At 53.3% G+C, this 24,955-nt stretch overlaps 1 protein-coding gene across 4 annotated transcripts; it reads left to right on the top strand.

Annotated features, from left to right (window-relative positions):
• The first annotated feature begins 12,697 nt into the window (after nucleotides 1-12,697).
• On the top strand, nucleotides 12,698-24,672 carry PTMA (prothymosin alpha). Of its 4 annotated transcripts, none has more exons than XM_084638674.1 (5): nucleotides 12,698-12,873; nucleotides 18,261-18,332; nucleotides 19,141-19,231; nucleotides 22,388-22,461; nucleotides 23,868-24,672. In XM_084638674.1, the coding sequence occupies exons 1-5, from the start codon at nucleotides 12,829-12,831 to the stop codon at nucleotides 23,913-23,915; spliced, it is 330 nt and encodes a 109-aa protein (XP_084494800.1). In that variant the 5' UTR covers nucleotides 12,698-12,828; the 3' UTR covers nucleotides 23,916-24,672. The 4 variants fall into 4 exon arrangements, with proteins under 4 accessions (XP_084494800.1, XP_084494801.1, XP_084494798.1 ...); XM_084638675.1 differs by having other exon boundaries at nucleotides 12,699-12,873; nucleotides 19,144-19,231; XM_084638672.1 differs by having other exon boundaries at nucleotides 12,700-12,873; nucleotides 19,141-19,237.
• Nucleotides 24,673-24,955: the final 283 nt, after the last annotated feature.

Below are 24,955 nucleotides of genomic sequence, written 5' to 3' on the forward strand. Positions count from 1 at the left end.
GTCGCTGGAAAGGCTTTTCTCCCCAGCCTCAAACACTTTCAAATGTTTGATCTAGAGCAGGTTGGAGGAAAATGAAAAAAATAGTTTTCTGAAAAATGTTAAATTTTTTTTGTCATTTCAGAGGCTCCAAACTGAGCCAGTTTTTTTGCAGTTTTTTAAAATAAATATTGTGGGAACTATTGATGCTTATCGAAATTACTCATTTGCTGGAATTGCAGGTTTTGGGAGATTAAAAATGTCAATAATACAAATAAACAGTAATAAACATCCGCCTTTATTTGCAGACAGCAAGAATTGTTGACAAAATCAACAATTTTTCATTCTTTTTTAAAGTGTATTTTTCATCGCTGAAAACTTTTTCTTAAAAAAAAAAAAAAAGTCAACCAGCTGTAGTTTAATCCAGGTGAAGTGGAATAAAATATTTACTCTATTTTAGGCAACAATATAAAAGGCAGATTAAATACTGAAAAGAAAAACATGTCTAATGTGGGAAGACGCGCTATAGTGCAACCTTAAAAAGTGATTGGACTGGAATATCTCTTCCTCAACACTGTCTTTCTCTTGTTGGCCTCCTCCCTCCACCAATCATGTCTCCTAGTGGCCCTGCCTCCTGGTGGATGTCCTTCACGCACCATGTTCTTAATGTCCCACATGGAGCTCTGAAGACCATTCTCTTCCCCCTTAATGCTCTGTGCAGGCCCCTAGGAAGTCCCATGTCACAGCCCCAGCCATGAAAGAGTGGGTGGGACTCATATCTGCACTGCTCCTTTTACTTGGATGTGGATCACTTGGTGAGGTCCAGTTTGCTTTCAAGGTCTACTGCTGGCATTTCAAAATTTGCATGGGCGCCAGTGCGTCACACTTGGGTTAACTTATCACTGTATATGATATGCCTTCTGGTGGATGGCTGAATCGTACAGGAGTCCTCCAGTATGTCACAGAAGCCAGACCACACCCGGTAGAACCCCTGTGCTAGGGTGATGCCAAGTGTGTTCGGTTATTCAGGGGAGAGGTGAGACGTGCTGGTAGCACATCAGAAAAATGTGTTTATTTGTGCATTTGGGGTTCTCGAGTGGTCCTCGTGGCAATTCTGTAGGACTTTGGGGCCCTCAATTACTGAACTGCCTACAGCCACATGGCGTTCAGTCCTGAGTGCTATCCTTGCATATGACCTTCTGCTCCAAACGTAGTGGTCCCTTACTGCTGGAGCTAACAGGCATGTGTAGATAAATTTTAGGACATGTATCTTCTATTGGTTGCAGCCAGTAGAGGGTGACATAAAATACACATTTGAACACGTGGCACTCCAGCAGTGGGCAGTGCTCCTGCTCACACGCTCCCTACATTCATTGCAACTTCCATCACTGAGAGATACCCGGCGAAAGGTGGTGTAATGCTGGTGGCTTTGGGATGACAGCATTGAACCGAGAGAGGTGGCTTCTATTTCTATCTCTGCAATACACTTCCTGTGTGACCATGGACAAGTCGTTTAACCCCCTTTGTGCCTCAGTTTCCCCATCTGCGAAATGGAGCCAACTGCTTCAGAGGGGCGTGAGGAGGATGATTTCATCAGTCTGTGAGGTGCCCAAACACCATGGTGATGGGAGCCACAGAAAAACCAGATATGGCATTAAACAGGTACCTTGTAGAGAGGGAGCTCCTAGCTACACTAGGTGTTTCTGTGCACATTGAATGTATATCAAATGATCATTGTTAAAATTAACGAAGGCTATTTGGGCCCTTTTCTTACTCCTTGTGCCCAATCTTGCCACCCTCTGCACTTCCAAGCTAAAGCCATGAGGCACGATGGGACACGCACTATGTTGTAATAATGACACGCTGAAGCAAGTTGTGAAGCAGGAGGCTGGAGCATTGCGGGTGTGTCATTGTTACACAATAAACAACACATGCCCTAGAGCATCCCATTGTAATTATATGGGGCCCTGGTTGTGTGTAAAGGGAAAAGGAAAGGAAAACTTCTTTCAAATGAGGCACCGTTTCGCAGGAAAACAGTTCAGGGAAGAACGGATCCATATCTTTCCAATGACGGTGTTTGAACTGCTGCCCCAGGCCTGGAGTTCCCACAAGTTCTAAAAGATTGTCAAGTGTGAATATTAATTAAATAATTAAATGTCTTAGATAATTAGTCAGACTCGTTTTCCCGCTCGTGGGCATATTGATACGGCATGCGGAGACATAGGTGCCGACTCCGTGGGTGCTCCAGGACTGGAGCTCCTATGGGGAAAATAGTGAGTGCTCAGCACCCACCAGCAGGCCCCACCAATCAGCTCCCCCCTCCCGCCCCCCGCCAGCGTCTCTCGCCCACCATGGATCAGCTGTTCAGTGGCATGCAGGAGGCGCTGGGGGAAGGAGGCGGAGCGAGGGTGGGCACACTCGGGGGAAGGGGTGGGCAGGGGCAGGAAAGGGCGGGGCAGGAGTGGGGCCTTGGGTGGATCAGGGGTCGAGAACTTCCGGGGAAATGGGAAAGCCGGTGCTGGTGTGCGGAGATGTGATTAAAGAGTTCCAAGTCCTGGCCCTATCACCCAGTAAGAACACTGCTCATCACGTTCATCAGTCAATCAGCTAGGTCAAATGGAAACAGCTTGAGACCTAAGGCTCAGGAGACCTGGGCCTGATTCCCAGCACTGCCATTTACTTGCTGTGTCACCTTCCGTACATCACTGCCCTGTTGTGTGCCTCAGTTTCCCCATCGCTTACATTGGAATGTAGAAGCTACGAGCTGATCACCTAGTTGTCCATGCCAGGGTAGGTGTTTGGGCATGTTCTGCTGGCACGTTTGGAGCCCCTGCTGCATCGGAAGAGTTGCCCACAACGGTCGGGCTTTATGAGGAACAGATCCACGTTAAAAGAAAAGGAGTACTTGTGGCACCTTAGAGACTAACCAATTTATTTGAGCACAAATGGGTTAGTCCCTAAGGTGCCAGAAGTCCTCCTTTTCTTTTTGCGAATACAGACCAACACGGCTGTTACTCTGAAACAGGTCCACGTTAGATGCCATTTTGGCCCTCCGCTCGTTTTCGGAGATACACCGCGCGTTCAAGAAACCCCTGCACGGGGCGCATGTCAATCGCAAGGCTGCGTTTAATTCCGTTGACCGAGTCGCGCTATGAAAGGCCTTAAAAGGATGTAGGGTGTCCCAGCCATTCTGCCGGACTTGATTAGCAAGCTGTGTAATGGAACCACTGCCCGTGTACCTCTTGGGAATCAGATGTTGGCACCTTTTAAATCAGTATCTGGTGTCAGGAAGGGCTGCGGCTGGGCCCCTGCGCTCTTGGGTCGGGCAGTGGATTTCACAATGCAGCATTCCGTCAGGTCCATGGGCATTAAGACCAGTGATCTCTCGCTCTCAGACCTTGACTATGCTGATGACATTGTTCTTCTAGTACAGAGCCCCGACAGGTTTCCCAAGGCATTCTAGCAAATGGAAGAGGCGTCGGCCAAGGTCAGCCTCCATATTTGGTGGTCAAAGACAAAGCTGCAAAACCTAGAACCAGGCCCCCCGCCATAGGCGCCAACTTCTGCTAGACCTCCCCCCAGCCCCTGCCCCGACTCCACCCCTGCCCCGCCCCGTCCTGCCCCTGCCTCGCCCCCATTCCAACCCCTTCCCCAACTCCACCCCCCTCCCTGCCCCTATTGCAGCGGCGTATTAATGCCTAGGCCGACAAGGCCTGGGCCAGCAAATTTGCAGGGGCAGCAAATTTATAATAGCAGCCAGAGGCTGCTTCCCTCGGTGTCGGTTCGCACTCTCCGCCCCTGGCCCCGCCCCAACTCCACCCCTTCTCTGCCCCCATTCTCTGCCCCCTCCCTGCCCCTATTGGTCCCCTTCCCCAAATCCCCACCCCGGCCCCGCCTCCTCTCCTGAGCATGCCGCGTTCCCCCCTCTTCCCACCTCCTTCGCGAAGCTGTTTCACGCACAAGGACTGGCAGGGAGCAGGGAGAAGCAGGACCCGGCGGAGGCAGAGCAGAGGTGAGCTGGGGCGGAGGGCGGGCAACAATTATTTTAGGGCCTAGGGGCGGCAAAATCTTTAATCCGCCACTGCCCTAGTGGATTCCTTCCCCAAATCCCGGTCCCAGCCCGCCTCTTCCCCACCTCCTCCCCTGAGTGCGCCACATTCCCACTTCTCCCACCTCCCTCCTGGAGCTTGTTATGTCACAAAACAGCTGTTTTGTGGCGGCAGGTGCTGGGAGGTTGGCAGAGGAGCGGGGACGCGGTGCGCGCAGGGGAGGAGGCGGAGGTGAGGTGAGGCAGGGGGGCGGGGAGGGGAGCTTGGATGCCAGTGGGTGCAGAGCACCCACTAATTTTTCCTCGTGGGTGCTCCAGCCCCAGCGCACCCATGGAGTTGGTGCCTATGCCACCCGCAACTCCAATCTCCAGTCTCCAGCTTGTGCTATTTGGGTTCTATACTCGCCAGTCCCTCCAGCTCTCACACGGGGATTCGTCACCAGATTGGCATCGCAGCCATGGGTCATTTACAACGAATATGGAATCCACCTTGTCTCGGCACGACAACCCAGTTCAGGATCTGTACGGTTGTGAACATGGACACTCAAACGGGGCAAAGCTGGAGGCTTTCCACACAAAATGCCAACCTCGAATAAGGGGGCATAAAATGGAACAACTTCAATCGTAATGCAGACGTTTATGGTCGCTCTGACCTACTGGCTCCTGGGGCCACTGTCCGCAGAGGGCATCTTATGCTTTTTGGACATGTCACCAGACTGCCGCAAGATGGGTGACTTGTAAAATCTGCGAGGGTGTTGTGACGGCTGATGTGTGAGAGCCTGGGAGGAGAGAGACTGTAACCTCCCATCCTTTAATATTTTTGTTGAGCGTGTGTGTCATTTTAGTCCTGGTGAAAGGTACTGGAACGACAGCCCTGGGAAATAAAACCACCTCTCCAGCCGCAGAACAGGCGTAGCAGAGGGAATAATGGCTCTTCAAGTGTAATCCACTGGCCGCTGTGTATTGCGCCCTCCCACCCCATGCAGATCCACAGGGGATGTGACTCTGTTACAGCTCTTGCGCTGTAGAGATTCATGCCTGTGGCTCTGAAGGTCCTCGGTTCAGTAACTGGTGTGTCAGTCAAGATGGTGGCCAGCGTTCAAACGTCCCCCTTCCAGCTCCTCCTAGAGGGCAGCTCAGTCTTGATGGCATCTCTGCTAAGACTGCCATCCCAGGAGGCCAGTTCTGAGCGGTGGCTTTCCAGATGCTGACTTCTGTCCACTGGAAGTAAATGCTTTGGAGCCCCTGACCCAGTGACTGAGCCAAGCAGATAGTTTTCTCTGGATAAAGTTCTTCTCACAGTGCTTCTGTTTTGAGAGCTCTCAGGCAGCTGAGATTGGGGAATGTTAGTAGAAGAGGGCCGTGTGCTGATTTGGGCATCACAGGGCTTTCTGCAAAGCAGGAGGCTAGCAGCGTGTCTGTGACGTCGCTGGGAAGAGGAGAGCATCTCTGGTATCTGCACACTGATGCAAGTATTAATTTTAATACCGACAAGCTGGATTTCCACTGGGCTGAGACGTTTCAGGGACTCATAATGACGCCTTTGTAACCCGGCGGATAGTAGTTCTACCTAGAGCAGTGGTTTTCAAACTGCAGGTCACAACCCAGTACCGGGTCGCAGAAGGTAAGGCACTGTGTCACGGCAGCTCTGGTCAGCACCGGCAACCGGGCCGTTAAAAGTCCCATCGGTGGTGTGCCTGGCTAAGGCAGGCTAGTCACTAGCTGATCTGACAGCGCACTGTGCCCCAGAAGTGGCCAGCAGCAGGTCCATCTCCTAGGCGGTGGGGCCATGGGTCTCTGCGTGCTGCCCCTGCCCCGAGCACCAGCTCCACACTCCCGTTGGCTGGTTCCCAACCAATGGGAGCTGGGGGGGGGGGCGGTGCCTGTGGGCAAGAGCCACATGGAGCCGCTTGCACGCCTTCGCCTAGGAGCCAGACCTGCTGCTGGCCGCTTCTGGGGTGCAGCGCAGTCTGCCTTAGCACCCCTGCTGCACCGCTGCCTGGGAGCTGCCCGAGGTAAGCCCGCGCCCCAACCCTGTGCCCCAATCCCCTGCCCCAGCCCTGAGTCCCCCTGGAGCCCCTTCCTGCACCTCAAACCCCTCATTCCCAGCCCCACCCAAGAGCCTGCACCCCCAGCCCAGGACCTGACCCCCTCCCGCACCCCAACTCCCTGCCCTAGCCCAGAGCCCCCTCCCACACCCTGAACCCCTCATTCCCGGCCCCACCCCACAGCCCTTACCCCTCTGCCCCAGCCCTGAGCCCCTCTCACACCCCAAACCCCTCATCCCCAGCTCTGTCAGGTCGCGAGCGTCAATAATTTTCTTCAACTGGGTCCCCAGAAAAAAATGTTTGAAAACCACTGACCTAGAGTGCGTGTAGGAACACGGCTGGTGACTGGAGAATGCAGAGCCCCTTCTTGGGGCTTGCAGTACTTATAGGGAATTGACAGTTGCCTGCCCATCACCCTTGGTTTCTGTTTACACTGTGAGCGCTGGTGGAAGGAGCCAGACTGAGATCCTCAAGGAATGAGAGCTTCTCTCTGCCTGCAGGATGGGGAGCAGGCCACCAGCACATCTCAGAGTTGCCCTGGAGGGGATGCTGCCTGGGGCCAGAAACATGGGCCAGGGTGGATAAAATTCAATGATTTTTTTAAAAATTGTTTAAAAAAAATCAGATTTTTTTTATTTAAATCAGATTTTTTGATAAAAAGGTTTTTTTCCTCAAAAAGCAATCTAAACATCGTTTTAATTAAGATACATTATAGCTCAAAGATATCTCATCATGGAATAGGGATTTTAAATTCTAATTCTATAGTATGAGACAATATATTTGTGTAACGGTTAAGAAAAGTTTGTAAATGAGTTCCAATAGTTCATGGATTAGGACCTAATCTTATGAGGTTCCAGGCAGGGGCTTCTGTACAGATTATTTAGGTTAATCTTTCTATCTACTCAGTGCTAAATCTAGAAGATCCCATCAGAGATGCTTAGTTTTGCAGTTCTCAAAATGTGGATTTGTGTCTCCAGAGATAACATGCTTGTTAACAGAATAAAATAAATAAATAGAGGCGAGAAATAACAGACCTCAACCCTATTGTCCCTCTGCAAAGTTGTGTACACAGAGTCAATCCCTTACGTCTCTCTAAAAGTGCAAAGTTTCAAAAAGTTCAATGGATAGAAGATTGTTGGGGGCGGAATAGATCTGGACAAGGAGAAGAAGTCTGGAGATAGAAGTGAGAAGGGAGGGACAGGCAGTAGAAACAAAAGTGAAACTGTTTGAGCAGCATATTCCAGAAGTCTTGAGGTCTTTCTGAGTGTAGCCTTCATTGATCTGAGATCTACCATACCATTCTCTCACTAGAAGGGAAAACCTATAATGGCAGCAGGCCGTAAAAGAGACCCAGTTTGGGTCTCATCTATCTTTGAGTTGTGAAGAATATTTATTAAGGTTATAACAACCAACAAGAATGCACTTTTATGTAGAAATCCATGATTAAATCGAGTCTTCCTGACTTGTGATTTAAATCAAATCCACCCTGACAGGGGCCCACCGTTCCTTCACCCCTCTGCTGAGGCTGCGCCATGTAGCCGTGGGAAGTGGACACCAGGCTGGAAGCCATCCATTCGTTTCAGAGGTCATCCTTACTGGGTGTGAGAGATGGCCCCTCCTAACCTGGCCTGGATGCGAACTGGTGATCTAGAGGTGAAAGGCTCCATCCCCCATTGCCAGCCAGTCATTCTCCACCATTATCAGACTAGTCGTTCTAGAGCCGTTAGCCATTCAAGAATTGAAACAAAGAATGTGGGTGGATTACTCCATAGCTCCGTTACCTTTGCTAGGCTATTTTTAAACACCTGGGTTTGCTTCCCCCCCTCCCCATCACCATGGAAATAATTCCATTGTTTTGCATGTTCCGTTCAGCACATTCAGGGCAATGGAATCAGTTCAATGCGTGTTCCAGATTGATTTTTGCATTGAACCTCCCACCCATAACCCACCCCCCGCCGGCTCCCTTTTACAACCCGGGCCAACACTCCGAAGAGAAGCAAAGCAGAGCCCGGACACCCATAGGACGCCCCTCCCGCATGGCCAGAATGTCACCTCTGCTGGCTTCGAGTCCTACCCCACGGGGCTGACCTAGAAACGGTAACGGGAGCCCGGGGATGCTCAAGGCTCATCCCTCTGTTTTCCAGAGCTGCTGAGTGACAGTCGCCCCGCCCCGGCTGCTCCAAAGAGCGCAATGAGAATTTCCTACTAGAAGCAGCTCATTGCCATGGAATAAATCGCTCTAGCAGCAGGATCTTTGCAGAGGATTAGAGAGAGGCCAACTTGCTGAGCTAGTGAAATGCTCCCCCCCCCCCGCTACACACACACACACCACCCTTTGCTGAAGAGGAGGTGAAACTCCTACTGCCTCTTTTGCCTCCTTAATTAATTTGCCAAATTTATCGCCTACCACGGAAGAGCAGCCCAGCCGTCGCTCAGCAGTTCCAAGCAAAGTTCAGCCCTATAAACTTCGGTTTTGAAGCTCCCCCTCCTTTGCACACACTCCTACCCCCTCTCACTAGCATCCTCATTCCTCTCTGTCACTCGTCTCTCCTGGCGCAGGCTAGATAGAGGGGTGGGGAAGCAGTAAAAGAGCAGCTGCCTTTTACAGGCAACAGTTTTGTTGTTGTTGTTCCTCTTTGGACTGCTGAGGCATAAAATGTCAAGCTCCGTCTGTTTCTCTCTGACACACATGGGTCAGGTCATCCCATCCCACTGAGCTGGACGACTGTAACTAACCGACGTGAAACACAGGTGGGTTTCTCGCTTGGCTTGTTCTAAGGTGGCCTTCGTTTTAGTCATCAGTCCCACGCGGGGTTATTTTAAAAGTGTCCTGGTGGGAATGTCATTTGCAATTTCATATTTTTCTTTCCCAAATATTCAAAGTTTCGATTTTAATCTCTCCTCTCTCTCTCTCTCTCTCTCTATATATATGTATCAAAGTGTTCTACAGACATAGACGTCTCACCCTGAAAGAGCCTCCCCTGCCGGAGAAGGAGACACGCATGAAATGTTAACGTGAAGTTCAGCAAAGGAGCGTTATTTTCCTCAGAGTATTTGGAGAATCCCCAGAAGCAATCTCCAGGCTTTGCTACTGCGCTCAAAATTCCAGCTGCACTGACCACCCGCTACAACCCCAAAACCACAGTCACTGCCATGATCGGAACCGACCACTCCTCTTGGAATGTAAGAGGGGCAGCCTGCGGAGACCACAGATCCTTGTATGCGCTGTGCCATCTAAATCCAACGTGTAGAGATAACTACACCTGCTCTGCAGTGCCCCCGGTCCGAGTGGTCACACTTTGCACCATCCTCTGCTCAGATCAATAGGGAGCATCACATTCCGGGATCTGTTGTCTGAGCAGGCTACTCATAATTAACTGTTTGTATGACAGTCACCCCTCGAGGCTGAGAGCACGGTGCCATTGGGTGAGACACCGTACGTACACACAGCGACAGAGTCCCTGCCTCGGAGCGCACAGACAAGGTGCGAGTGGGGAAACCGAGCAGAGGCACAGAGAGGTGACGTATACACTAGGGCAGGGGGTCCTCAACCTTTTCCTTTCTGAGACCCCCCCAACAGGCTATAAAAACTCCACGGCCCCCCTGTGCCATCACAACTGGTTTTCTGCATATAAAAGTCAAAACTGGCATTAGGGGGTAACAAGCAGGGCAATTGCCTATGGCCCCACGCCACAGGGGGCCCCGCAAAGCTGAGTTGCTCAGGCTTCATCTTCAGGCCCGGGTGGCAGGGCTCAGGGCCCCAGTCTTCAGCCCCATGCGGTGGGGCTTCGGCCTTCTGTCCTGGGCCCCATTAAATCTAATGCCAGCCCTGTTTGGCAGCCCCCCTGAAACCTGATTGCACCCCCCCAGGGCCTCAGACCCCTGATTGAGAACCACTGCACTAGGTCACACAGCAGTCATGGAGCTTAAAAGAGAATCCAGGTCTCCTGACCCCTAGTCCAGTGCCCTGCCCACTAGACCGTGCTGCCTTCTCTAAGGCCACCTCCTTATTCAAGGTGAGACAACCATGCTGTTGTGGGCTGAACACCACAGGGGGTCATTTGCCCACCCTATTTTAACAGTCTGTCACACCTAACCCCAATGTTGAACATTCAAGTCCCATGGGCACAATAAGGCAAAGTGGAGATGAGCACAACATTTCCAGCTAGAGGCGAAGATGCTGGGAATCTGGGGCATGTTTGCATCTTGTTGTGAACCTGCAGTCAGGACTCAGGTCATCAACAGAGCTACTGCATTTGGGGAATGTTCCCCTGAAACAGAAGCTCTTTTCCAGCCGAAAATTCAAAGTGAGTTGTTGAAATATTTAAACTTAAAACATAGTTTTGAAGTTGGCTGTTGTGTGGGATGGGTATATCGGAAAGCCTAAAATCCATGTTAAAATAGCTTCTTTGGCAAATTTAACAGAGACAAGGAAACTGGGGGAGCAAAAGAATGCCAGACGTAAAAAGTGCTAAAAAATTCCATACCATTTTTTCTCTTCTTAAACAGCTTTGCTGAAGTTTGGGCAGAGATGAATGTCAGGGTCTAATCGCAGCAAATCAGAATGAATAACCATCCAAAAATAAACACAGCAGGAATCATAGAAATGCAGGGCCGGATGGGACCTCGAAAAGTCAGCAAGCCCGGCCCCCTGCGCTGAACGATTCATACTTTGTAACGGGCTAGCAGCAAAAAACTCCATTAACAGGGCTACCTGGTTCCTTTCCCCTCTTCTCTGTACAGCCCAGTAGCCGCTGAGTCCATTCCACACTGCTACTGCGATCTTGTATCCGGGTTTTCGCAACCACTCTATCGAAGACGGACAGGAGCGTCGCCCAATAAGGGGCCGCAAAGCGTCAACACAGCGTTCGCTCGGGGCTGCTAGCCAATCCGCGTCGCCTGGATCCTATATCCCGCCTTCCGAGGACAGGCACTGCTCCGGCCAAACGGCCATGTTGAGTGTGGCAGAAGCGCTGCTCCGCCCGGGGCTGCTCGTTCGCCCGCTCCCATCGCCCCATTCCTGCGACGGGCACCGGGAATTGCCTTATGAAGGTGCTGCGGTGGCGGCTCGGCCAGATCCGGCCTTCTAGAGCCCCTGGCTGGGAGGGAAAGCCGAATGGTTGCCCCATGAAGGGCTCCGGGCGCCATCTTGAGTGTGGCACTTTCCTTCCCCCCCCCCCGTTTCCATGCCCAGCTGCCTCCATTGAACTCAATTGCAGCTTGAAACGGGACTTTCTGCCGGTCCGACTGCACCCGGCCCAGATGGGCCGGGGCCGGGGCCGGGGCCGGGCCGGGGCGTGTGACACAGACGCAGCTTCGTGCAAAACGTGGGGAATTGCGCAAAAAAAAGAAAGAGAAAAAAAAAGGGGGGGTGGTTTTCAAACAAAAATTGCAATGTGGCTTTTAAAAAAAATGCAAAAAATCCTATTTTGATTTATTCCATTGTATGATATTAAGGCGGGGGGGGTCTCTCTCTCTTTCCCCTTTGCACCCCATTTGCAAAGTTACGGGGGGGGGAATGGTAGGGCTCTAGCAAAAGGGGGAAAAATCCTCGATGCAGGTGGGTTGGGTTTTTTTGTTTTGTTTTTTTAATTATTCTTCACCGATTATTTTGTGCAAATTTCTTGCTTTTGGGAAAACTGAGTTTTGGGTTTAAAATGAGATTTACAAGGCTAAGGCGGGATGAGAGCGTTGATACCCAGGTGGGAAAGATGCTGGATCCTCCCCTCCCCCCCCCCAAAAAAAAGTGTGAAATTGGGGGGAAATCGGATCTGTTTTTTTAAACTGTAATTTCCTGGTTTTTTTAGGAGGGGGGGAGGTTTTGTGAATGGTGGGGCTGGATCGTAAAAGGTTCACTCAGTACTGAGAGAAAGGGAGCGTGTGGAGTGGGGAGGGATCGCTTATTCGATCGTGGATTGAAACCCCGACCGCCTCTCCCGTGAGTTGGAAAGTCCCAGCCCCGTGCGAGGTTTTTCATAGGGACGAACGCGGCTCTTGGGTTTTAATCAGCGAAAGGCGGAATAACTCCCCCCCCCCTCCCCCGCCGCTTGCACGCGTGTAAAACGCGCAGCGGCTCTTTGCAAAGGGGCGGGGGGGGCGATTAATGTAGAAGCGGATTTCTTTTGCATCAACTTTTAAAATCCCCCCTCCCCTTACAGAGTGTGGGTCCCTTCTCTAATGGCAGCGGAGACTTGCTGAAGTCGGCGGCGGCGGCGGCACCGCGGCTGCAGGAGAGAGACGCAGGCAGAGACTGGGGCCGGGGTGGGAGGGGGTCGGTTTCTCCTCCGGCTTAGGGCCTCTGTTCCCTTCCAGCCTCGGCTCAGCGCTAACAATGCAACCCAGGGCTCTGCGTTTTGCACGCGGGGCGACTTCCCTGCGGAGGGAGGGAGGGAGGGAAAGGAGCAGCCATGCCGTTGCCGCGCTTTGCTGCCTCTCGCAGCGCTCCGCATGCTGAGGCCGGGCGCAAACTCATTGCACCCATGGGGGGGCTCTGCCGCTTTAAGCAGCCTTGCCCATTGTTCGCCCCCCGACCAATGACCGGGCCCATCTCCCCTCCGCCCGGCCAATGGGGATCGCGCAGGGGAGTGAGCGCGCCGCCCACTAATCTATATTAAAGGTAGTGGCGCCGCGTGAGTTCTCCACTGGCTCTGTCCAAAGCCATCTTTGCATTGTTCCTGCCCTGCTCCGCGCCGCCGGACCTGCACTTTGCTTATTTTTATAGCAGAAATATTTTCTATACCCCGCTCCCCGCGCACCATGTCAGACGCAGCCGTGGACACCAGTTCTGAGATCTCCACCAAGGTGAGGCTCCAGACCCCGCTCTCCTCCGCGCCCCCCCCTCCTCCGCGTTTTTTCCGCTGTATGTATTTTTTTTTTTTTTTTTACTTTGTGTGCCCCCCAAGTACCGTTTTGTCTTGCGGGGAGGGGGAACCTGCTGTGGTTTGTTTGTTTTTTCTCTACGAGGGGTGGGGGAAGGGAGAGTGATTTGTCTCGTAAAGGTTGCAAACCTAGAGTGGCTTTTTTTGGGGGGGGGGGAGTTTTGTAAAGTCTTACGCTGGAGGGGTTTTGCTAGGTGTGTTTCAAGGAGGCATTGGGCTGATGTTGCCTGTCTAGGAATCTTTCTCTCCATTCAAATCGCCTCGCAGCTTGACAGCCCCCTCCCCCCATCAAACTTGGATCCCACTTTAGTCCCCCTGCCCTAAAGAGGGGAAATAACCTGCCTGGAAAGTGGTGGGAACGGATCCGGCACGAAACACCCACTTTTTAAGGGGGATTGATCGCAGCCCCCTTGCTTTTGAAATGAAGCGTTTGTTGGTGGGTTCGGCTGGGTTGGGCATTTAAAAAAAACAAACCATCACCCAAACAAACAAACAGCCCGATCACTTTAATTGCACGGAAATAACTTTACAACTTGGCGGAGGCGAATAATCGGAAGCGATTTCGTTGGATGGCCGGCGGGGGGGCGAGCCTTGACTTTGATGGGAAACGCTTGGATTTGACTGCGAATGTTTGTGGTGATCTGCGCGGGTTCTTTGTTTAATGATGCCAGGAAGCGAGCACGCCGGGCCGGCGAAATAGCGTGGCTTTCCCTCTCGGGGATCGCAGCCCCAGATACCTGCCCGGATCTCCCCCCTTCCCCAAGCCCCGCCACTTTCAGTGTCAGCCTGGCTCCCCAGCTGAGGACGGAGCCCGGTTTCTCTCCCCCCCCTTTTTTTTTTCTTTTTCTTTTTAAGCGGGTTAAGATCCCCATCAGGCTGCAGGGTTTTTAACTCCAGTTAAAGACCGATTAACCTTGTGGGGCAAAAGGAGGGAGGCGAAGGGAGGGACCCCGCACTGTTTTAATCGGAAGCTTAATATCGCTTGCGCTTTGTCCCCCTTTCCCCGCTGGCGTTTGCCCTCTGAGCTGGGCTCCCCCGTGGCGGGGGGAGCTGGCGAGCAGCGGGTATCCCATCCCGAGAGGTGAAGCCTCAGGACAGAACACGGCTCGAGCGAGGGGAGATTGTCAGGGAGCCCACGCGTGCGAGTGGGTGGGAGTCCCGTGGGGAGGGGTGGGGGTGAAACTTCCAGCCACAGCTGGGGGGGGGGGGGAGAGAACCTCCGGCCCCGCCTGGCAGCTTCCGAAGTGGCCGGGCTTGGATACAGCGTAGCGAGCGGTGGATACAATGTAGCGAGGGTCACCCCACGCGGTACCAGCCCCGCTTTCCTTGCGGGGTCGCGGCTTCTCCCCGCGCTCCGGGCCGATCACTGCGGGGGGTGGGGGAGTTGCGGCCATGATCCTCCAGCCCCATCGGGCGCGGGGGCGGGGGGGTTTCCTCTGCCCCCCGGCAGGGAAGTGTGGGGAGGACGCCGCTCTGCTCTGAGCATTGGTCTGGGTTTCCAGGTGTTCCGCCCGCCGCCCTACCCCCACCGGGGCTGGGGAGTAGGTCAGCGCCCCCCGCCCCCGACAGGCGCGACAGCCGGTTTCGGGCTGCGGGGCTCAGCGCCGAGCCGCCACCGGGCTCAGCGGCCCAGAATCCGGCTTGCAAATTTCGTTTTCACTTCTGTTTTCCCGCTTCTGCGATTCGAGAGTCCCCGGACCCCAGCCCCCGGTCTGCGGGGGCTCTTCCCGCCCCCCGCTTCCCTTCTGCCCCCCCCCTTGCTGAACTTTGGCTCGCTCGGGTCCCAGCCGCGGGCCAGGGGGTCCCGCCCAGCGGATGCAGGGGGGGTGGCTTTGCTCCCTCGCTCGCCCTCCCCCTCCAGCAGCCTGTTTCGGAGGGATCTGGGGGCGGGGGGGGGTGAGAATCTAATTAACCTTCTCCTGCCCTTTGGGGGCGGGGGATCTTTCCCCGCTGCGCCCCCCCCCTCCCCGGATTTGTGTAGCAGCCCCCTACGCTTCCCCCGCAGGAGTGCACTTGGGCGCGGGGGGGACGGGGGTAGACCAGTGTCGCCCCCGCTGTGCGAGCTGCCCCTAGTGCCCGGGGGAGGAAGGCTCGGGCGATGCACCCCCAAACCTTGCAGGGAGCCGGCTCTGGAGCGGGCGGCGGCGCTTTGCACCTTTCCCAGTCCGGGTGGGGCGTTGAGTCCACCTCCCGCCCGCCCCCGTGGTGACTGCTGCGGCCCTGGCCAGCAGGACCCCGCCCCCATCCCCGTGGGGGTCCGGCGGGGGAGCACACCAAGGGCGCGGGTCCCGCCCGCTTCACGTCGGGACACTGAAATAAACAAGACACTGAAGATTTATTCCGCCGGGTGGGGGGAGGGGTCCCAGAGCTGCCGCCTCGGCTCCCGGGCGGTGGCTCCTCCTGCGCGGCTCGGCACCGCCCAGCTTCGCAACAGCTCGCTCATCACCACGTGCTGCCGCCTCTGCGCGCTCCGCCCGCGCGGGGCCCCATGGGAGTTGGAGTTCTCTCCCCGCGGGCGGCCTTGCGCCGGAGGGCCCCGCGGAGACTACAGTTCCCGGCAAGACGCGAAGGGCGGGGCCGGCGCGCCGGCGCTGGGCCAATCAGAAGGCGCGGAGAGTGGCGCGCGGTTTGAAATAGGGCAGGGCGCGTGGCGCTGAGGAGCCGGCGCCCCCTGCTGGCGGGAGGGTTGCTGCAGCCCACAACCTGGCCCTTTGAAGCCAGAGTGAGCCCCATTGACTGACTGGGAGCACTGGGGGGTTGCAGTTGGGATTTGGGGTCGCAGCAGACTGGCAATAAATAAAATAAATGCAGCTGCCAGTTCCCTGAGAATCCTGGGAGCGTTCAACTTTCTTTTGCAAACTGCTGATTTTACCGAAAATTGCAGCCCCTTAAAATGCATCGCACCTTGGAGTCCATGCAAACTGAGTGACTGAATGGTGTGGCTAGAACTAAGGGGGCAGGGGAGTCCCCTGCAGCAGGGCAATAAATCACATAAATAGTCCAGAAGTACCTGGGACTGGACCAATCCTCACAGTTTGTGGAGCATATTTTTTACCCCACTTTTAAATGATCAGTCCTGATTGTTTTATTTGATCTGTCTGTCCTGGGGTCTAGCTATGACATGGCCTATGAATGCAGTTGGTTTTGATGGTTTCTAGTATCTGTTACTACTATGTCAAATGGAATATTCGAGTTCACTTTTTGGGAGTAGGAGAAGGTGGAGGCTAGAGCTTCCCTATGACTAAACATCACTGCTGTTTTATGGACAAACAGCCCTGCCACACCTATAACTGAAGGCTCCATCAAAGCATTAAAACTAAAGTAATACTGCTACCTTGACTCCTCATCTGAAGGCTGGTACAAATTTATCTATTTGCATTGGATTCGTTCTTAGGAATGGAAAAAATAGTAGTATTTCTAGCAGAGCACTGTCTCTATGCAAATAAGCATGGCCTGGTAAGTCAATTATAATCTAACTGAAAGTATCTTAAATGGAACACTGATGGCTGGTGCCTCGGATTTATTAAACTAAAATTAGTCATAACATTACTGCTCCTCCTTAGCCATAAGAACCACTTGTGTTTTACGCATAACTTCTCAAAAAGGATTATGAACATAGTAACTGGTGACTTGGAAATTTTGACTATTTTTCATTTCTTCTGTGTTAAACTTGGGGTATCTTAGAATTTTCTTGTAGGTCAGTTTAAAACTGTGTGCTGGCTCTAACTAGTTATGGCATGGCAGCGAATAAGAGTGAGGTTAAATGCGAGCATCTCACTCATCCAGTAATGAGTCGGAGATGGTGTAAAAACTGATGGAGTGGGTCAGTTCAGAGAAACTGCAATTTGCATGGGATTCAAATGTTAGTGGAAGGAGGAAGTAGATCTGCACTTCTGTGAGCCATGAACAGAATATTTACTTGACTAAGTGATGTCTCAGTAACAGGTGTAGTAAACCCCAGTGCTTTCAAGCTGTTCAGGGCTAGGTCGTAGGCTTGGTGCCTTGGGATAATGCAGTCAGACTTTATTAATCCTTGCTTGGTTTATCCAGATGCCTGGGTATCTGAAAGGCTTAAGTAGTTCACTGTTCTAATACGCCAGTGCTGTTGACCGAATAATCCAAAGGTTATTTTAATCCAAATAAAAAGAGAGAGGTGGCCACAGTAATCAGGGCTGGCCATGCTGTGACACTGACTTGGGTGACACGAGGAAGTGACACCAACTCTGAGAGTGAAAGTGACACGCTTCCCTCCAGGCTGGGGGGCTTGCGGAGATGCCGACAAAAAAAGCCAGGTTTGCTGCTGCAGCAGAGGGAGGAAGCTGCCAAAAAGTTTCCAACACCTCATGGTCTTTGTTCAAGGCAGACTGCGTGGCTGCCCTGCATCCCTGGTGAAAGGCCTCTTAACTTTCCTTGGCAGGGGCAATAACTTCTCTTGTGGCGAGCAGGATCTAGCTGCAGCTGATGCAGTCACATAAAGGGAGGATGATGCAGACTCGGGTGCCAGAGCGTTCTTTTTAGCCATGTGCAGGAACAAAAAGTTGGATCCGTTCAGCCTGTTTGCCGAGTGACTTGGCATGACATCTTGACAGTGATCAACAGCAAAAACATATGGGCGCTTGCTCTCTCCTGCCTGTGCTTGCGGTTCAGATTTGAACTGATCTAGCAGTGTTGAACCTAACGGCGCCATGTTCCTTGGAGTAATGTGGAAAAAATCGCTGTCTCCCTGCTGTTTGACTAAGAGTCTTGAGATTTATCCTGGATTTCCACTCTGTGACTACAAGTAAGAGCAAGCTGGTTGGGAGAGACACCACAGGCTCTGCTAATAACAATTTGGGCTCAGTTCTCTACCCTTCCCTGTTGTGAAGGCAGCAAGTGGCTGTGTGAGTCTGCAGACCCTGGGGTGACTGATTCTGTAATTCAGCACACTGATAGCCAAAGGGCTATCAGTGGGAATGCAGCCGTTTCCCCTGAACACGATAAGGTGGGAAATGAGCCAATGCTTTGGCTGAAAAGCAGATGCAGGGGACCAGCTCTTTATGTTTGGAAGATCCTGGGAGTTCCTAAGTTAAATGTAGCCACCTTTTGCTTTAATAAAGTGTAGTAATACACACTTAAAATCTCTCTCTCTCTTTCTCTCTTCCCGCCGGTTCCAACCCCTGCAACAACTGCCCAGAACAAGTTGCTTGTGCAAGGGATGTGAAGGGGAATTGTCTCCCAGACCTTCCCCCCCCCCACCCCTTTTAACTTTCCTACCGTGAGGACTGTAGGCTGGAATCCTGGTGACTCATTGGTTATTTTTGTTCCTTTAAGGATCTAAAAGAGAAGAAGGAAGTTGTGGAAGAGACAGAAAATGGCAGAGATGCACCAGCCAACGGCAATGCTGTAAGTATCGCTAAACCAGTCTTGGGAGATGGCCCTTTGCTTGCTGATGTTCCTGCAGACTCCTTCTTTGACGTCCTCTGGGAGGAGGAAACGTTCCATACAGCAGCACTTGGCTGTGTAACCCCATTGTGAAAGCAACATGCTGGTGCAGTTTCAGAGTCAGTGAAAGCCTCCAGCCCACAGGCGATTTCCAGGTGTACGGGAGGGGGAGGAGAGGTGTGGTGGGAGCTCTTGGGCTGACTCTTACATCCCTCAGAGAATGCTTGTCTTCAGTGCCGCCTCCTTCTAGAAGCCGTCGTTTGGGTTGAAAATGTGGCAAACAGATGGGTGGGAAAAGCCTTGTACACAAGGAAATGTGGGGTTTGCTTGTTTGGTTTTTTTTTGTTTTTCTTAAAACTGCCAGAGGGAAACTGACAATGCTGCCTTTTAATCTGACACGATGTCACAATAGACTTTAGATTCCTGTCTGAGGCTCAAGATGCAGCCGCCACATTACCATAAAATTTAAGTCCTTCATCTTTGTTTCTGCGTGAAGCGTAGACGGAATGGGGAACAGCCTTGAAGTGAAAACACATGTAGCTTGCATGTCAGCCAGTGGGCACCTGCTACGAGAGCTGAGGGAGGGAGCCAGGCAGGGGCCTGTCTCCTCAACTTGCACTTGCTGGATGGGTTCCTAGATCGCTTGATCTCAGGCTGCGGCTCTGTGTGTGTGTGGGGGTGGGGGGGTGGGAATGGGAATGGGATGGGGAGGCGAGCCATTTCCCTCCATGCATTTTTTTTTTTTAAGTGAGTGTCTTGTCTTGACAAGGAGAACGAGGAAAATGGAGAGCAGGAGGCTGACAACGAAGTAGACGAAGAGGAAGAAGAAGGTGGCGAAGAAGAGGACGAGGAGGAAGAGGGTGATGGTAATTTTTCACCCTGCTTTCTCACCTTAGAGCAGCCAAATCCGGCCCTAAAACGGAGCCCTTTAGCAAGAGGCTTGAGTTACCGCACGTGGCCGGCGAGTGCCAGGAGCAGCATCTCCCCCTTGTGGCTGCTCTGGGGCAGTTCTCTGCCTGCTGCCACTGAGGGTCTAGCCAGCCTTGTATTGTCCTGCCCCTTCCTCCTAGCGGCCCCGATCCACCAGCCCGGGTTTGGATTGGTTTCCAGTGAAATCAGCCCCGCAGTTGGTTCTAACAGGCTGAGGACCGATCGCTCCCCATTCTGGCCGTGCTGCGTAGCGCAGAGGCCCTGAGGAGATGCTCTAGCTCATAGCGCGTAGTTGAAAAACCTGCCCTCAATCCCAGGAGCTGTGCAGGTACCAGCGAAACGGCACACCGACGGGCGAAGGCGCAGTCTGACTGGCCTGACCTGGCCGGGGAATGAGCCAGGTCTCCAGGGGGTCTCCCTTTGCAAGGCAGGCGAAGAGCAGAGTGCATAGGAGGTCGATGCCACTCTCGTGCAGTCCGCACAATCATACTCCCTTCCCAGGCTAATGATTCATGCTAAGCAATTGGTTCCAGTTAAGCAGATGCATGAGCCTTTAGCTCTTTCCTGCAGTGCGTCTTATCTGCAGCTAGAACAGGAGCAAATGGCTCATTTAAACTTTTTCAGACTGTCTCCCCTTGCAGCTCCTGCCTCCCTCTGGTTTCCTAGCGTAAGCCAGCCTGCAGGCAGGCGTCAGTGGACCACCAGTCACTTCCCTACCTGCTTCCCTTTTCAGCCTCCTTGTCCAAGACCCACTTGGCTGAAAAACACCATCTATTTTTATACCCCATTAAGGCTGGGAGGAGGTTGCGAACCATTATTAGCAAGCCATGCCCCTTGAGCTCAACCTGAAAAAAGTCCTTTGATTAGCTATTCCTGGTTAATCCCCTGCAATCTTGGGCGGCAACACTTGGGTTGTGCTGGGCGTGGGGTTTTGAGGCCAGGAATTGAAGGCCTTTAAGCAAGCCCCTGTTTGAATAGAGGAAAGTCTGGGCTCCTGGCAGCAGCCCCGGGAGGATAAGGGGGACATGGCGCTCTCAGTATAGGAACTGGTTCTTGGATAGCTCACTGGAGATACACGGGCAGCCTCGGCCTTGCAGGATGGAGGTTTAACCCTTGAAGTTGAATTTCACCCCAGCCTCGTGGGAGCCTGGGCCATATGCCTTTTCCATGAAACCCATGAAGGGCTGTCTGCTACTTCTGGGTGGTTTGCAGAACTGGGCTTCGCTGCGGGTGTGGGGCGTTGATTAGATACCTTGGTGGTGAGCATGATGCAGCCCCCTCTGCCGTCACCCCCACCCCTCAAAGAAGAGCATGGATACGATGCGGAGCACTGAGCCATCTGCGCCCTGCTCGATGGTTAACGCCTGGCATGGGGAGGGGAGGGGGAAGAGGGAGGCGCTCTTTGAGGAGGGGTTAAGTCATGTCTTTCCAGCCTAACCCCGGGTAATCTCTGCGTGGAGGAAGTTCCTAAGGGGCTGGTCTGAGCAGTCTAGGCATTGCATAGGAGAGAGAAAAGCCAGTAAGGGCTGCCAGTGACCCTCTTGCCTCCTGCTGGTTTGAAACATTGGGAACTAAACTTCAGCCCAAAGTCATCAAATCTGTTTTTAAAGACCCCCTCCATCCTCCTTAGCCCTCTCCCCCCCATCCTATCATTTGCTTTGCTGAAAGAAGCTCAGGCAGCTAAGTGTGCCCCCAATCAGCTTGACTGCAGTCACGTGATCCATCCAAGTAACCCGGTGCGTGAGCTCGCGGGCGAAGTGTTGAGCCATCACTTGCAGCTAATCTGGCAGCTCCAGAAGCTCGGGCAATGCTGGGTCTGAGCGTCTGCTGGCAGGGGGCAGGCGGGTGGGTGTGCCAGGTGGATGACCCTAATCCCCAGCTGTCTATACGTGCAGCTCGTGGGGACATTTAAAGCCAGCTTACTGGCCTGAACGCTGTCAGTTTAGCTGGGCCTCCCGTTATGCAAAGGACTTAGGTTGGTCTGCAACCAGGCTTTCCTCTCCCAAGTCTCACGCCCCTCCCGGTTGGACTCGGGCGCCGTAGACAACATTGTTCTGATCCACTGGCCTATTTGAGCTCAAAGTGGGTCACGTCTGACTCTCTCCCTAGAAGGCTGTGGCCTGTCAGCAGAATTTGTTGGCCGCTCTGATAATTAGAATGTGTTCTGACTCAGAACTAATGCGTTCTGGCTCTCTTAACTCATTAAAGATGGACTAATAGCTGCAAAGAGAAGCAGAAGTAATCTGGAGTAGTTAGAGCAGCCGCTAGGAAAGGCTTTTCTTTTTCTTTTTTCTTTTTTTTTAAAGCGAATTTGATGCTGGTCGCTCTATTTATCCACACAAGGAGGGGGGGGAGAGGTGGCCAAGCCTGGGGCTCCCGCCCCTGCCAATGCACCCCACTCCAGATGCGGAGGGGACCATCTCTAGTGTCCAGGTGGCCCACTCAGCTCTTGGCCCCTCTGCTGAGGCCCCCCTACCCCTAGAAAAGGGTCGCGTGGTGACGATTTTGCAGCCCAGGAACCTGCAGCGATGGGCATCAGGGCCCCAAGCAGCTGTCAGGCGGTAACTGCTCAGCTAGGATGCAGCTGGCTTTGAACTAGTCGGATAGCGGCCCCGTCTCCTATTCCCAGCTGCCATCTTTTGTAATCATCCCCACCCTTCTCGTCCCACCCCTGCACGGCGGGCGTGTTGATCTGGTGTCTGGCTGCACAAGCCAGAGCCCGAGGGTGTCTGATGCCAGCCGAGTGCGGCGTATGCCAGACCTTGCAGCGGGGGCAGGAGGGCTGTTCTGGGCGTTGCAGGGGAGCTGCGCCGCGAGCCGCTGGCTGTCTGGAGGGGGGCCCCGCGCAGCCCGGCGCTGGGCAACGTGCACGAAGAGCTGGCGCTGCCCTTGAACGTCTGAGGAGCAGAAGGACAAGCCCTGAGCTTGTCCCCGTAAGGGTCAGGTTCCCGTTCCAGCGGGTCTCGGCCTAGTCGGGCGCTTTGCTCGACCGCCTGCCCGCCCGGTGTCCTTTCCACGTCAGGCTGGACCAGCGTGAAGCTGCCACCAAAGGCTCACGTTCCTTGTTCTCCCCGCCCCCCCCCCAGGTGAGGAAGAGGACGGCGATGAAGATGAGGAAGGCGACGCACCCACAGGCAAACGGGCAGCTGAGGATGACGAGGTAGGTGGGCTGCCTCAGGCTGTGAACCAAGGAGAACAACCAGCGCTGCTGCTCCTGGACTCTCTAGCTAGCCGGGAGCCCTCACAGCTACTCGAGGGCTGGGAGAGGAGGGGGATTGGCAACAGTGCTGGGTGCTCGGGGAAACCCTGGGGTGGATTAGAGAGGGCTGGGCAGCCAGCTCCCAGCATTGTCCTCCATTTGTCAAGTCCTGATGAGCGTGGGAGCTGCAGTGCTCTGCTAGAGAGGAGTTTGTGTGTCCGTCCGTCCCCGTGCGCGCTTGGCTCTGCACACAGCCAGGCTGCGCATGGGGGAGGCGGGCGCTTGCTGAACTCTGGGTCCCTTTCCACACTGCACCTGCTCCCCTCGCGCTTGGCTCCGGCGTCTGCGCTGACTATTCGGTGCGCACTTGGTTTCCAGCCACACACCAGAAGGAAGGAAATGCTGGGAGCCTGTGGGGGGGGGGGGTGAATAGGTACTTCCTGGCAAGGAGGGGGGTCTCACTTGGTATCCAGGGGTATGTCTACACTGCATGTTAAGCCTGGGTTCTGATTCAGATTTGAGCCTAAGCCCCTCTTCCGTTACACACAAGTCAGTTCAACTCTCGGCAAGCAGCCAGGTCCTAGCACCCTGCTGTGGGGCGGGGAGGGGGTGGGTGGGTCAGAGCCTGATTCCCACTCCCGGGGGGCCAAGCCCTGTCATTTTGCCGTGTGGACGCCGCTCGAGCCGCAGACCCGGGAGTCAGGAGGTCCGCAGGGGGCAGGCTTGTGTTTCAAAGGGACCTGGTCACTGGTGGGGGACGTGGGTTGGAGGGGCACAGGCAGGCAAGGAAGATAATTGGGCTATTAACTCCTTATCCCTGGGGGGAGAGGAGACCTAAATGCCAAATCCCTTATTGCTGGCCCCAGCTCCACGGGGCATGTGCAGGGGAGTTTAGCTTCCAAGAGTCCTAATGGTGCCCATAAGGGCCCTCCAAAACACACACACCTATTGCTGAGAAGCCCTGATTCACTACACAAACGTCCTAGTGCTTCTTCCCACGCTGGCCCGAGCTGGGCAGATCCAGCCAGCGATGTGTTGGTGGCCCTGCAGGTCTCAAGCTCCCTAGCAATGCCAGCAGGAGCTGCTGGGTGAAAGAGAAGCCAGGCTGGCAGGGATGAGCCCCCTGCCTGAAACAAGGCTAGGCTGCAAATCGTGGCTTTGCCGGTCTACCCATGCAGTTGCCGGGCTGACCCCAAGTATAGCCACTCCCGAAGGGATGAGCGCTCCTTACGCGCTTCAAGGGGCTCTGGCAGGATTTCCCCGGGGCAGCGCCCGGCAGACCGTGGAATCCGCACTTCCCCTGGGCCGCCTGGCCAGGCTTGTCGCCGGCACCCACCCAGCCCCCTAACGCCTCTGCTCTTCCCCAGGACGAGGACGTCGATCCCAAGAAGCAGAAAACCGACGAAGATGACTAGGCAGCACATATGTATAATTTTTTTTTTTTTTAAATAAGGAGAAAAACAAAACAAACAAAAGGCCAGCGCGACCTGTTCACTTTCAACGTCCCGTCGCAACCCCCCGCCACGGTCACCCTCCCCAAGTAGAGCGAACCTGCCTGCAATGCCGACGCCACTCGGAACGAATGCCCGAAAAGATTCCCCCCCGCCCCCCGTCAGTGGGGCGAGAACCCCTCTTTCCCCAGCACCAAAACTTCAAGGCCCTGCTTTCTTTCTTAAAAATACTTTAAAGGAGAATTTGTTTGTATTTTTTATTTACATTTTATATTTTTGTACATATTGTTAGGAGGTCAGCCATTTTTAAGTGATCTCGGATTGACCAAATGGGGGGGCTTTGAAGTGTGTCTCTCTCTCGTTACCCATCTCTGACTTTACTTGTGGTGTGACCGCGTCCCAACAAACCATTCTCCCGAAGGAGGAAAAACGACCTTGTAAAAAAACAAAAACGCAAAAAAAAAAAAAAAAAATTTACAATCTTATTCCGAGCATTCCAGTAACTTTTTTTGTGTATGTCCTTTAGCTGTACTATAAGTCGTGGGTTTGTATGAGATGGCAAGGCCAAAGATAAAAGGTTTTTTTTTTCTCTGTCTATGAAGTTGCTGTTTGTTTTTTATTTTATTTTATTTTATTTTTTTTTGGCCTGTTTGATGTATGTGTGAAACAATGTTGTCCAACAATAAACCGGAATTTTATTTTGCTGAGTTGTTCTAACGAAGCTGGCTCCCAATCGCTGGTTTGTTTTTTGGTTTTATTTTTTTTTAAGTTGATTTGATTTGTCTGATCAGAAGCTGGGCCAGGCCGGAGAGGGAATTTGATGTTGGGATTTTGCTGGGCGCTCCAGGCCTTCCCTGTATGCAGTAGGCTTCCTAGATTCCAAGACCAGATGGTGGTCTAGTCTGAGCTGTATAACGCAGGTCCAGAGAACCTCCCAAATTCCTAGAGCAGATCTTAGCGAAACATCCAATCTTAAATTAAAAATGGCCAGTGAGGAGAATCCA

The sequence above is a fragment of the Lepidochelys olivacea genome, assembly GCF_965140295.1.
Source record: "Lepidochelys olivacea isolate rLepOli2 genome assembly, chromosome: 9".
Classification (NCBI taxonomy): Eukaryota; Metazoa; Chordata; order Testudines; family Cheloniidae; genus Lepidochelys; species Lepidochelys olivacea.